Here is a 14,768-nt window from a genome sequence, read left to right on the forward strand (position 1 = left end):
TCACCTCACCGTTACTTTCATTGCCAATTTTGCACCAATGTGGAGGAGTCCAAAGTAGGTGTTAAAATTATAAGTTATGACTAATCAATCCAATAAGAAGTTCAGGAGAAACCTCTTTCAAAATTGATAGGTTGAAATGTGAAACTTGATTCAACATAGAGTGGTTGAGGCACGTGCATCTAGGAGGAATCTAACTATGAGAGAAAGAAAACAGGATATTCTGATTGGGTGAAGTAGTGAGGGTGGAAGTAGCACGGACTATTTGGGTTGTCTGGACAGTAATTTTTTCCTTGTCTCTTTCTCCATTGACAGCTCCTCTCCTGTTTTGGGAACCTTCAGTGTTAATTTGTACAGATTGATGTCAGCCCTCTGGTTTCTGTAAATAATGCGGGAGTTGAAATATTGTGGGATAATCTCCTCATGGAATTTGTGAGCTGCACAACAGCCCCCTAACTCTGTTGCGATGTAGATGGTTGTTCGCTGGTTGCTAAGGTGTCGCAGTGTCTGCAGCAGCAGGGGGAAATCTGATGGATAATACACAATGTCTGAACCCAGGATTATGTCATAGTCACTGGGGAAGTGCACTTGGTCAAAGCCCCAGGAAAGAGCTCTGATTTTTGGAAGGTGTCTGCAGGAATCAGGGACATTGACTGAAACGTTGTACTCAATTTGCTTCAAAGCTTGGATCTGATCCGTCAAGGTTACCTCCCCACCTAAAGAAGAAGCAACAGAATTAATTCATCTTTATGTCCCATCATGGAGACCCGTACCCCAGTTAACAGTCACAGGGAAGCGGTATGAAACAGAATAAGATAAGGAAAATATTATCTCTAGGCTTTCACAACCTTTGGATGTCCCAAATCCTTTCCAAGAAATTAAGGACTTTGGAGCATCCTGCTGAAGGGTGTGGGAGAGCCAATTTGCGAATAGAAACTTCCACAGCCTGGAATGAAAGCTGTGTTGAAATATCTGATTCATTGGTGTTGGTCAAGGGACAAATGTCAGAGAGGAGTTGCCTACTGTTTTCCAATTAAGATTAGATTAGATTAGATTCCCTACAGTGTGGAAACAGGCCCTTTGGCCCAACCAGTCCACACCGACCCTCCAAAGAGTAACCCACCCAGACCCATTTCCCTCTGACCAATGCACCTAACACTACGGGCAACTTAGCACGGCCAATTCACCTGACCTGTACATCTTTGGACTGTGGGAGGAAACCGGAGCACCCAGAGGAAACCCACGCAGACACGGGGAGAATGTGCAAACTCCACACAGACAGTCGCCTGAGGCTGGAATCAAACCTGGGACCCTGGTGCTGTGAGGCAGCAGTGCTAACCACTGAGCCATCATGCCGCCCACCTGAGCCTATTTTAACCAGGAAGAGTAAATGGAGCCTTTGGTTTACTGTGTCAGGTGAATGGGCAGCACTTTCTCGTTCCTACATAAAAATGTTAGCCTGGGTTTTGTGCTCACAGGTCTAGAGGGGACTTGAACCCATAACCTTCTGACCCAAAAGCACCTCAAGGCTGACAGAAAGCAGAGAGAGAATGAGTGAGTGTGTGTTATAGGACAAAAGCCTGTGGCAGGCAGAAATTGTCAGACTGTGTGTGAGATTAATTCAGAATCCCACTCACAGAATTCACGCACAGATCTCAGCCGGCACTTCCTCTGTATAACCTGAGAGTATAGTGAAAGTCGAAGTGGGACTTCCTTGTGTAAATTGCCTGTCGTGTTTCTATAATGGAACATAACTTCAAAAGCACCTGTTGGTATATTGGGAGTGTAGGGTCAGGGTGGTTGGTGGGAATTGGTCATGTGACAAATTTTCCAGATTACCTTAAATCAGAGTTGGCCATCTAGTCCCCACCCACCCCATGCAAGCAACTGATCAGGAGATGGAGAGTTGAGATCAGGGTTTTGCTCCACTAAGATTCTGACCACAAGAAATGCTGATCTTTAGTTGATGCATTCTCCCAACAGGAGCCTGATTGTCTAGATGAATATTCCCCTTTTAATTGTCCAAAGCATGAAGCATAGGGGAGGGGGGTCTTTGAACATATTAATCTGTGCTGGCAAACACGAAAATGCATCTTCTGGTAATTCATGGGACTTGTAAAGCAATTATATTGGGTTGACAACTGCTCTTTAACTCACCCAGCAAAGCTGCCAGAATTCCCACGATCCCAGTGCCAGATCCTAACTCAAGCACCTTCATCCCAGAGAAATTGATCCTCTCCTGCTGGAAGAACTGGCAGAGAGTGAGGCCCTGAGGAAAGCAAAGGGCAACATCCATTGAAGTCAATTAGTTTGGGCACATTGTTGTAACAAAACATCAGGTAGCAGTGCAGTAGTGGAATGATGGGTTTCCAACCATTCTTAAAAATCATGCTATGGAGATGCAGTTAACACTTCATCCAGTTACAATAGAACCTTGACTAGATGGGCCGATGAGCCGAGGAAAAGCAGATGAAATTTAATTTAGATAAATGTGAGGTGTCGCTTTTGGTAAGGCAAATCAGGGCTGGACTTGTACACTTAATGGCAGGGTCCTGGGAGTGTTACTGAACAAAGAGACCTTGGGGTGCAGGTTCATAGCTCCTTGAAGGTGGAGTCAAAAGTAGACAGGGTAGTGAAGAAGACCTTAAGTACACTTCCTTAAATGATCAGGATTTGGAGATGCCGATGTTGGACTGGGGTGTACAAAGTTAAAAATCACACAACACCAGGTTATAGTCCAACAGGTTTAATTGGAAGCACACTAGCTTTCAGAGCGACGCTCCTTCATCAGGTGATTGTTTATCAGGTGATAGTGGACTATCAGTGCATTGAGTATAGGAGTTGGGATGTCATGCTATGGCTGGACAGGACATTGGTTAAGCCACTTTTGGAATACTGTATTCAATTCTGGTCTTCCTGCTAATAGAAAAGATGTTAAACTTGAAAAGGTGCAAAAAAGATTTACAAAGATGTTGGCAGGGTTGAGGGTTTGAGCTATCAGGAGAAGCTCAACAGACTAGGCGTATTTTCCCTGGAGTGTTGGAGGCTGAGGGGTGACCTTATAGGTGATTATAAAATCGTTAGGGCTTGGTTAGGGTGAATAGTCAAGATCTTTTTCCCAGGGTAGGGGTGTCCAAAACTAGAGGGCATAGGTTCATGGTGAGAGGGAAAGATTTAAAAGGGACCTGAGGTGCAATATTTTCATGCAAAGGGTGGTACGTGTACGGAATGAGCTGCCAGAGGAAGTGGTGGAGCCTGGTACAATATATTTAAAAGGTATCTGAATGGGTACATGAATAGGAGAAAGTGAGGATTGCAGATGCTGGAGACCAGAGTTGAAAAATGTGGTGCTGGAAAAACACAGCAGGCCAGGCAGCATCCGAGGAGCAGGAGAATTGACGTTTCGGGCATAAGCCCTTCTTCAGGAATGGGTACATCAATAGGAAGGGTTTGCAGGGATTTGGGACAACTGCTGGCAAATGGGACTCGATTAACTTAGTATATATGGTCGGCATGGACAATGGAATGAAGGGTCTGTTTCTGTGCTATACATCTCTATGGCTCTATGAATTTACTGTCATGCAGGTGCAGCGATAGAACAGGAGTTTTAACATACAGAGAAAGACCATTCAAACCATACACCTCCACCAGCTGTTTGAAAGAGCTATCCAATTATCTACTCTCCCTGCATTTTTCCACTCTTGAGCTATGACTTAGTATGTCTTGTATGTAAGGCATTATGAAATGGATAAGCTTGTGAATGAAAATGGAATAAAAGGTTCTGCTGATAGGATTTGGGGAAGAGAGCTGTGAATCAGGCCCTTCGGCCCAACTCATTGCTGACCAGGTTTCCTAAACTGACCTTTCCCATATGCCAGCATTTGGCTCTTATCCACGTACCGCCCAAATGTCTTTTAAATGTTGCAATTGTACATAACTATACTGCTTCCTCTGGCAGCTCTTTCCATATAAGCACAGTCTTGTTAACATCCTTGTCAATCTTTTTTGCACTCTTTCCAGTTTAATAACATCACATGGAGCATAAACACCAACATTAAACGTTTGAGGCAGAATGCCTGTTTTCTTGTGATGTAATGACCAAGCAGCCTATTATGGTATGATTTATCCTTTTGTTCTGTCTTCTGGATGAATGTACCCTTCCCAACGCTTTAGAGTTTTGAGGCCTTATGTTAGAAGATTCCTGGCAAACTCTGACTATAGTGCACCCTATCTCTTTAACAACCTCTTCCGTATTCAGGAAAGCATAACACCTTGGGTTTCCATGCTGGACTTCCCTGAGGGAATCTAGGACTGGGAAGCACAATTTCAGAATAATATCTAAGAATTTATCCCATTCTCTTTGTAAAGTTGCTATTGTTAGGGCTTCCACAACTCTTTTATGTTATGCATTCAAGACTTCTATATTCATCTAAACAATGTTAAAATGATTTTGGTAATTTATGGAGAGCTTAGAGAGGAGCAACAGTCAGCTTGAGTCAGAGGCTAGATTTAAGATGGAAATGAGAGGCTTCTTCTTTTAATGGGTTTTAGAGTCTCAGACCTTGACTGTAGTAGAGGCCAGGTTATTGTATATATTCAAAGTTGAGTTCAATAGATCTTTGACCAACAAGAGAGCAGGACAATTCGAGAAGGGTGGATTGTTAGTGCTGTTGGGAAGAGTTCAAACTACTTTGGCAGGGGAATTGGAAGCAAGATGTATTTTAAGGAAGTGGTATTAACGCTGGACTGTTAATCCAGAGACCCAGGTAATGTTCTGGGCAGCTGGGTTCGAATCCCGCTGTGGCAGATGGTGGAATTTGAATTGAATAAATATCTGGAATTAAGAGTCTAATGATGACTATGAATCCATTGTCGATTGTCAGGAAAAACCCATCTAGTTCATTAATGCCAATTAGGGAAGGAAATTGCCATCCTTCTGGCCTACATGTGAATCCAGACCCACAGCAATGTGGCTTACTCTTAACAATTAGGGATGGCCAATAAATCTTGGCCTGGCCAGCGATGCCCTCACCCCTTGACTGAATTTGAAAAAAGAAGTTGCGAGAATGATTAGGAGAGATAACATGGAGGTGCCAGTGTTAGACTCGAGTGGACCAAGTTGAAAATCACACAACGCCAGGTCAGAGTCCAACAGTTTATTTGAACCTACAAGCTTTCAGAGCACTGCTCCTTCATCAGGTGGGAGAGACACATAGCACATGTGTAAGAAATAGCAAAGTATTAGGTGGAATCAGATTTAGGGGAATATAATAACTGTGCACATATGTAAATACACATATGTAATAAATAAAGTTGATGAGCTTTCGTGCAGATATCCACATGAGAAAGAAAATGGATGGGGCGGGAGTGGCTTTCATTAGTTAAGGATTATATTCCAGTGCTAGAGAGAGTTGTCCTAGGGGAGTCCAATAACAGGATCTGATTGGTTCAAGTTAAATGGTAGAGATACAATTACACTACTACTACAGTTACACTACTATGTATTGCAAAGGGCATAAACTAGTACGAAAAATGTAGAGGAGAAAACTTGCAAGGAAATTATAGAGAATGCACACATTTATGATGAGTAACTTAAATTATCCTAATATATAACTTGGAGGTGCCGGTTTTGGACTGGGGTGCTTCCAAATAAACCTGTTGGACTATAACCTGGTGTTGTGTGATTTTTAATTTTATCCTAATATAGAATGGGATGGTAAAAGTGTAAAGAATTGAGAGGAGGACTAGTCTATAAAATAGAAACAATATGGAACTACAACGTATCAGGTTTTATAAACAGTTAGACTTTAATTGCCTCTTGAATTTCAAGCTAAAATGGAGTTTGACTACTAGAGGACAGTTAATCAGTGTTGCTACTAGGACAGGGTGAAGTGTAATTGTGGATGGGAGTTTTGGCCATTTTAAAAGTTAAATGAGGGACATTTTCTGTGATCTAAACTACATGTTACCTACGAAAATAGTCAATGCTGTGTTTAGTTTATTTGTTACATTAAAATCTTAAAACTTGAAATCATATGTAATCCTTTAAGCCAGTCACTGGAAGTTCAAATCCCTTTGTAAACATCATCAGTCTCTATAGAGATTATAACAAGCTAGAGTATGAGAAGAAACTGGCAGCTAAATGAAAAGGGAATCCAAAAGTCTTCTACAGGCATATAAATAGCAAAAAAAGTAGCAAGATGAGAAGTGGGCTTTATTAGGACACAAAAAAGATGGATCTACACAAAGAAGCAGAGGGTATGGCTGAGGTTCTAAATGAATAAACTGAAGAACTACAACTTTCCAGCAGATTTCAGAAACAAAAACAGAAATTGCAGGAAAAATGCTCATCCTATTTTTTGCTTGGGAACCCTACAGTCTTTAGGACTCAATGTCAAGTTCAATAATTTTAGGGTCAGAGCACCTTCTTCCTTGTCCTTAGCGCAACCAGTGTACACCAGGCCTTGTCATCACATGGGCTGTTATCACAAACAAACCCATTTTCAGGTACTAAAGGTCTCCATTAGTAGCTCGCGATTCTTCTAGGCTGACTATTACCCATTCCTTTGTCTGCTAAACTATTGTTCTCTCCCTCTCTTTCTACCACTACCTATAGTTTACTTCTCTTCCCTAACCCCCTACCCTCACCCCAGCTTCAGCATACATTACCAACCTTTTCCCAGCTACAATCAGCTGTAAAGAAGAATCACTGAACCTGAAACGTTAACTCTGCTTTCTCTCCACAAATGCTGCCAGACCTGCTGAGTTTTTCCAGCAATTTCTGACTTTGTTTCTAAATAAATGGATCTGTCCTTCCCAAGCAGAAAGATGTTTCCAAGTTATCGTGAAAGAGTGCAAGTTTGAAACTGGATAGAGTAATAAACAAGTTATTAGAAAGATTGACTGTAGTAACATTGATAAATCACCAGGGCTGAATGGGATGTATCAAAGATACCAAAGTAAGTAGGCATGGTTATAACCTTTCAATGTTGCTTAAATATGGGTGGTGCTAAGTTTACAAATATTACACCCTTGTTCAGAAAAGATTGTAAAGTTAAATCCTGCAACTACAGCCCAGTCAGTTTAACTTTGGTGATTGGAGAAGGCAGTTAGAAGCAATAGTTCAGGACACAATTAACAATCACTTGGACAAATGAGTTTAATTAAACCAACCTGGATTTGTTCAAAGCATGTTTAACTAATTAGACTGAAAATTTTGATGAAGTTACAGAGAGGATCAATGGGGGTAATGCAGGTGATGTGAAAGAGTAGTGGGAATCTGTTGCGTTTTAGGTTAGAAGGAGATAAATATGGGGTTCCATAGGGTCTGGCACTAAGACCACTATTTTTCTTAGTACATATCAATGAAATACACTTTGATCTACAGGAACACTTTTCAAGATCTGTAGGTAAGTGAAAACTAGAAGTATTGTGAACAGTGAGGAGGATAGTGACAGTCTTCAAAAGGACATAGACAGGCTGGTGGAATGGGTAAACACTTTGCTGAGGAAATTTAACCCAAAGAAGTTTGAAGTGATACATTTTTCTCATAAGAATTACAGACAATGGGAAATAAAGGGTACAATTCTAAAACATGATACAGCAAAAGAGATAGCTGATTGTTGATGGTGACAAGCACGTTGAGCCAATGGTCATAGAGGCTTAGGCAGTGCTTCCCAAACTTTTTCCCATTGTGACCTAAATACAAGGCTTGAAAGGGACCCATTCAATGAGAACTGTGAGGGTTATGCCTGTGAGAATGGGTGGCTGTTTGTTAGGGCAGGAGTATAGCTCCGCAAGGGCTATACTCCTGGAGATTGCAACCTCCAAATTACTGCATGCAACTCCACTTGGGGTCCCAAACACCACTTTAGGAAGACCCAGCATATGTGATTTTGGGATTTGTAACTAGGGTGAAAACCAAGAGATTATGATAACCTTTATTAAACACATCTTCAGCTTCAACTGAATTAGTAAGTCCAATTCTAAACACCACACTTTAGGAAGAAACTAAACCCTTTAGAGAGGATATGAAAAGATTTATAGGAATGGTTCTACAGATGAAGGCTTAGATTTAATGTGGATATATTACAGAAGCTGGGGTTTATCTTCTTAAAAATTAGAATATTGGGAAAAGATATAAGAGTGATCAAAACCAAAACCATAAGGAATCAATACAGAGTAGGTCTAGAGAAAGTTTGCCTATTAGAGGAGGATTTGGGAATCAGAAGATATTGACAAAACTGTCAGAGTTTTATGAGCCCTCTGGTAGTTGGGAACATGGCAAGCAGGAATGGGGTATCATGAATGATGCCTTCCTACTGCCATTTTGCCAACTGTTGGCAGATTAGTTGCCAAATGTCCAATTGAGTCACTTAAGTAATCATTTCAGGGCCACTTCCTGCCTCTGCAGGCATCCTACTAACATCACAGACAAACACATTCTAGAGAAATCCAACACATATGTGGATAGACAAACAGAGTTAACATTTCGAGTCCAGTGTGACTTCTTCAGAAGTGAAAGACATTAGAAAATGCTTATTTAATACTTCTGACAGAAATAAAGGTGGGGCGAAGGGAACAGAAGGCGTAGAGGCCCAATGCAACAGACAAAAGATTGTTAATGTTGGTTTAAAAAAAGGATATAAAATGAGTGTATAATAAGATACGGACAGGAAAGAAAGGGCCTTTTCTACTGAGGGAAATCTGTAGATCTACCATTTAATGCTTTACTTGTTGTAAAGCCTATAATCTTTTATTTCTAATTTTTTGATTGTGGACTGAAATCAGAAAAGTACTGTTTTAAAGACAAGGATTATTGTAGATTTACTGCACTTTCTAAAAGCAAGTTACCAGACATTCATTGTGAGTGCTGTTTACACAGTTGCTTGTTCAAGCGAAGGTGGAAAGCCTGGTTCCAGATGAACTGGAGCCAGAGGCTGTGTACAAATGGAGATTTTCCTGACAACAGGATTGGTCAGTGAAATAGTGACTAGTCATCAATAACAAAGACTCCCTGCCCGAACCAACTATGAGATTGACTCCTAAATAGCTGAATAGGTTGGGGATGTAAATGTTCAGGGGCTATCTGGAAGAGAAGGAACCATGTTTTTGCTCTGCAGTAAAAAGTATCTCCTGCCTGAAGACAGCCAGTTCGTTTCCCCTAATCAGTTGCTGCAAGCTGTGATTTTTTAAATTAATAAATCAGAGACTTTTATAAGTGTGTACCAGTCACCTTCAGCATTCTGAAAACAAGTGAAATTACCTACAGGAGGAAGATTGAGAAGCAGCATTCTGAACAGTAAAAGGATCATCTCAGAAAAACCCATGTGTACTAGGGCCAGTGAACTGCCTTCCCAGTCTTCGTGTGTGTGTGTGTTGGTTATTTAACCAGTAAGTTATATGTTAATGGTTTATAATTGTTTACCTATGGTTAGAAAGCATTATTTTGTATTAAATTGTAATTTTTATTAAGGATAGAAACCTAGTTTATGGTTTCTGTCAATCTGGGACAAAAAGACAGGTAAGTTGGGAAATTCTGCAGACTTTTAAACACCAAGAATAGTAAGACTTGATTTCAGTACTTTTGAAAGTCTGTACTGCTGGAATTTTTATTAATTTATTTTTGAGTTTTTAACCTAAACATTTGTACTCAATCTATACATAGGTACCTTTGTGTCTAAGGTGACACCATAAGTGGTGACTTATAAACTTTTCACAGTAGTCATGTGAGTATACGTGACAATAAAGCTAATTGAATTCAATGTCCAATGAATTACCAGCTCCTTTTGCTTTGGACTATCATTCCTCTTGTTATTTAATCTCTCCTGCCTTCTTTCCCTTATAGACTTCTCTTTTGGTTCCTCCCTTGTCTCATTTCCCACTTGCTTGCATTTGTTTAAAGCCTGTTATATCTCCAACATGTCCTAATTCTGATCAGTCATTGCTGACCTGAAATATTAAATCTCTCTTTCTCCAAGGGTACCGCCCGACCTGTTGAGTATTTGCAACATCTTCTGCTATTAGTGAGTGAAGACGCTGCAGTTTTTCTCAGGTAATGTAAGATGTAAATGTTGACTAGTTTCCCCAAACTAGGTTAATACAAAAGTTCTTTAAACTTACACTGTTCCAAACGAAAGCTGAGACCCCCATCCTTTCATTCAAGTACCGAGTGATCTCCAAGTCATAGCCACAAAACTGGTAGTGGTTCACCAGAATACTGGGTAAATTACCCTCAGGATCTTCCTTCGAGAGAACATTGCTGGACTTATCCATGTGCTTGGCTGTCTTCCTGCTCCCAGATCTTCCTTCCATATCTCTGATTTCTCAGAGCTACTTTTCAACTCCAAATTGCTCCTGATGCAACAATCAGATTTGGACAGCTCTCTTCTGTCACCTTTTGCACAAAGAGTAAAAGCATTCAAATCTGGGAAAGTGATTAAATTATTGATTTATTTTGTCAAGTTTGTACAAAATGTGGATCGGGTCTGTCAGTGTAACAGGTTGGAGCCTCTGTCTTTGTAGTTATATGCATTCATAAAAAATGTTTTGCAGGGATAAATAAAGTTTAGGGATGAGGAAACAGAAGCTACAGATATAAGATTCAATGCATATAGGTCTGACTTCATTTAGGTCTGAGACTGGAAAAAGCCTCTTTACACATTTATGATGATAAACAATTTTCTTGAGGTTAATTCAACTTCTCAGTGAGACAATAATAAGTAGTTTGAGAGAAAGATCAAAGAATTAGCTGAAACCTTAGAAGGATGGTTATACTACAATGTCTGCCACAAACTACTGTTAAAGGAATTCTTTTAACAAAGAGGTTAGTTTCTTGAGTAGAAGAATACTTAACAGTTATAGTTAACTTTCAAAATGCAAATACAAAGATATTCATGTTGGAAAACTCACTGAAAAGTCCCACAATGATTATCAACTCCTTTCAGTATAACGCACAAACATGATCTCACCAATGTTACAAACTAGATCTCCAGTCACATTTTTAAATGGCCATACCCAGGCAAGGTGCCAAGCATCGCAGGACGCTGATTTGCTCAAACCAGCAAATGACAAACTGCAGCAGTGTTTTTTTTTAATTTATTCATTGCAAGGCTGTGGGGAAAGTGGTGCAGTGGGATTGATTGGGTAATTCTTTCGAAGAGTTAACATTGACATGTACAGTATTGTACTCTATATGCTGTAAGTTCTACAAATTCCCAGCCTCTGACCTGAAGAACAAATCTTCCAGACTGTGTCTATGGCAGATAGTGAGGGTTGATTAGGTCAGTTAGTTGGACTCTTAGCTGCTTTGTGATGCAGAACACTGCCAACGGTGTAGTTCAATTCCCGCACCGGCTGAGGTTGCCATGAAGGACTGTCCTTGTCAATCTCTCCCCTCACCTCTGCTGGAGTGGCCCTCAGGTTAAACCACCACCAATGTCTCTCTCTGTAATGAGAGAGTGGTCTTCTGAGACTATGGCCACTTTACTTTTACGTGGGTTGACACATTGGTGAGGGAACCGACAAAAGAGAAAACATAACCTCATCCTTGTCAGTCTACCTTCAGCAGATGCATCAAACAGTATTGGTAGGAATGAGTACTACACAGCCTTTTTTGAGACAAAGTCCCATCCATCGTGTTGTGTGGCACAACCATTGTGCTGAATAGGACAGATTTTGAACAGATCTAGCAATGCAAGCAGGGTATCTATGAAGCGCTGTAGGCCATCAGCAGCAGCAGCAGCAGAACTGTATTCAACTACAATCTATAAACATCACCATCAAGGGAATCAACCCTGGTTCAATGAAGAGTGCAACAGGGCTTGCTGGGAGTAGGACCAGGCATACCTAAAAATTAGGTGTCCACCTGGTGAAGCTACCAAACCGGAGTACTTGTATGTCAGGCAGCATCCAAGGAGCAGGAGAATCGATGTTTCGAGCATAAGCCCTTGTCCAAAACGTCGATTCGCCTGATCCTCAGATGTTGCCTGATGTGCTGTGCTTTTGCAGCACCATACTCTTGACTCTGATTTCCAGCATCTGCAGTCCTCACTTTCTACTAGGTGTACTTGTATGCCAAATTGTGACAGCAAGTGATAGGATAGAGTTCAGTCCAGCCACATCCAGTCGTGAATGGTACTGGGCAGTTAAACTCACTGAAGGTTTCACAAATATCCTCAATGACGGGAGCCCAGCATATCAGTGCAAGAGGCTGAAGTATTTTCCATCATCTTGAGTCATAAGTAGGATGTTCCGTCTTGGCTCGCTCCAGAGGTCCCCAGTATCACCAATGCCAGGACTCTTTCTTTTCAATTCACCCTACATAGCATCAAGGCAGGCTGAAGGCACTGGATACTGCAAAACCTAACAACATTCTGGCAATTGTACTGAAGATTTGTGCTCTGGTACTGCCACACCTCTAGCTACGTACAGTAACAACATTGACCTTTGCCTGACACCAAGGAAAGCTGGTGCCCAGTTTGGCTTTTCCCAGCCCGCTCTGCACCCAACCTCCTTACATCTCTGGTTCAAACACGGAGAAAAAAGCTGAACTCCAAGAGAAAAGTAAGAGTACCTACCTTGATATCAGGGAGAGTTGATCGAGTATTCCATAAGAGTCCCAGTAAAACTGGAGTAAATGAGAATACCCGTTGAAGTCGAACTTAAAACAAAGGAAGATGGTTGTGGTCGTAGAGGTCAACCATTTCAGCTCCAGGATATTTAGACCTGACGGAACTCGGATTTCTTTGTTTAATGTTTATTCATGCATGCATGGAAAGTGTACATTATAAAAGATGGCATATAGCTCAAACTTTATTACGAAACCAAAGGCTTTGTACTATTTCTCCTGGTACCAAGGTTCCGATCAGCTATTCGATTCCTGAAGAAGGGCCTGTGCCCGAAACGTCGAATCTCCTGTTCCCTGGATGCTGCCTGACCTGCTGTGCTGTTCCAGCAATAAAGTTTCAACTTTGATCTCCAGCATCTGCAGACCTCACTTTCTCCTCCGATCAGCTATGCCTACAGATAATAATTTCCAATCAAAACGTTATACATTGACTCATCCATATTTATCCAACAGTGTTCACATAGTCAACATTCCAGGCCAGCATACATATATTATCCAATCTTATTCAAACTAGCTCACATGATTATATTAAACAAAAATTATCATAACATGTTCATATATCCTGGAATAAAGGTGCATTTAGTTCTGGGGTATGTTTAGTGTTACAGCCAGAGGTAGGGTCTTTGCAGTATCCATTGCCTTCAGCCATTTCTTGACATTACATGGAGTGTATACAATTAGTTGAGACTGTGATGCTGGGGACCTAAGGAGGATGTCAACATGGATTATCCACTTCACGCTCTGATTAAAGGTGGTTAGGTGCATACTCACCTTGACTTAATGGGAATGATTGCAGAGTTTTCTTTTCTAGTTGTGTTTAATTCAGCACCACCATTCGTAACTGAGTGCGACAAGATGCAGAACTTTGATGATAGAATCATATAATCATAAATTTGTACGGCATGGAAACAGATCCTTAAATCCAACTCATCCGTGCCCATCAGACATCCTAAATTAATCAAATCCCATTTGCCAGCGTTTGGCCACTTTCCTCTAAACCCTCCTATTCATATACCCATTCGGATGCCTTTTAAATGTTGGACCAGCCTCCACCACTTCCTCTGGCAGCTCATTCCATGCACACACCACCTTCTGTGGGAAAAAGTTGCCTCATAGGTCCCTTTTAAATCTTTCCCCTTTCTCCTTAAACCTATACCCTCTAGTTTTGGACATCCCTACCTGGGGATAAGACCTCGGCTATTACCCTATCCTTTCCCCCAGTGTTTTTTTTAAATGTCTATAAAACCACCCTTCAGCCTCCAAGGCTTCAAGGAAAATAGCCCCAGCCTAATAAGGCTCTCCCTGAGCTCTGACCTTCCAATCCTGGCAAAATCCTTATAAAGCTTTTCTGCACCCTTTCAAATTTAACAACATCCTTCCTGTAGCAGGGAGACCAGAATTGAATGCAGTATTCCAAAAGTGGCCTAACCAATGTCCTGTACAGCTGCAATATGACCTCCCAACTCCGAGACTCCACACAATGACCAGTAAAGGCAAACTACCGGATGGGTTTTTCACTATCCTGTCTGCATAGGATTCCACTTTTAGGGATCAGATCCATGCATTATTGGATCATTTAGCATTAGAACAGACTACTTTCGTTCTGAGGTTGAATCTGAGGTGAAAAAGTTCACATTGAAAGATAGTCTAACAATGAGCAAGAGTGTTTGGAGTCTCAGGAATTTATTGTTCATTGGCCCTTATCTTGTGATCATGTGATTGACAATGCTCTCAAAATGGGTTGGGTAATATTCCAGCAGTGTTAGTGTAGAAATTCAGCTGCTGCCATTCAGAGAGCAAGCCCCTACTGCTTGCTCCAAATGTCTGCACCTTTCAGGCAGAGCCCATTTTCATAGAGGAATCAGAAAAATGAGATATGAAGACTCAGTCCCATTTGAGTTTGCAACTCGACAAAATTTGCTTTGGATTAAATGCAAACAGTTTCATCAGCAAAAAGAGAGACAAGCCCTAGTAAAGATATATGTTACCAGTGTGCTGGTATTCTGTACTTACGGCAGTCCCTGTCTCAGCAGTGAGCTTTTATCCTGTACTGCCAGCAGTCCTTGTCCCATCAGTGTGCTGGTATCCTGAACTGACAGTAGTGCCTGTCCCAGCAGGGTGCTGGTATCTGTACTGACAGCAG

The 14,768-nt window shown here is 41.2% G+C and overlaps 1 protein-coding gene across 1 annotated transcript; it reads right to left on the reverse strand.

The window, feature by feature from the left end:
* Positions 1-258: 258 nt before the first annotated feature.
* LOC122554026 (EEF1A lysine methyltransferase 3-like) lies at positions 259-10,311 on the reverse strand. Its single transcript, XM_043698513.1, has 3 exons — positions 10,120-10,311; positions 2,155-2,266; positions 259-713 (listed from the first exon to the last, which is right to left on the reverse strand). The coding sequence occupies exons 1-3, from the start codon at positions 10,309-10,311 to the stop codon at positions 259-261; spliced, it is 759 nt and encodes a 252-aa protein (XP_043554448.1).
* Between the last annotated feature and the right edge of the window lie 4,457 nt (positions 10,312-14,768).

The sequence above is a fragment of the Chiloscyllium plagiosum genome, chromosome 10 (genome assembly GCF_004010195.1).
Source record: "Chiloscyllium plagiosum isolate BGI_BamShark_2017 chromosome 10, ASM401019v2, whole genome shotgun sequence".
NCBI lineage: Eukaryota > Metazoa > Chordata > Chondrichthyes > Orectolobiformes > Hemiscylliidae > Chiloscyllium > Chiloscyllium plagiosum.

Excerpts from the sequence above, each read along its gene's own strand:
- LOC122554026 (XM_043698513.1), bottom strand. The coding sequence starts at position 10,311 with ATGGAAGGAAGATCTGGGAGCAGGAAGACAGCCAAGCACATGGATAAG. Across the intron at positions 2,267-10,119 it reads CAGCTTTCGTTTGGAACAGT|GGCCTCACTCTCTGCCAGTT; the intron begins GTAAGTTTAAAG and ends TGCTTTCCTCAG. Across the intron at positions 714-2,154 it reads AATTCTGGCAGCTTTGCTGG|GTGGGGAGGTAACCTTGACG; the intron begins GTGAGTTAAAGA and ends CTTCTTCTTTAG.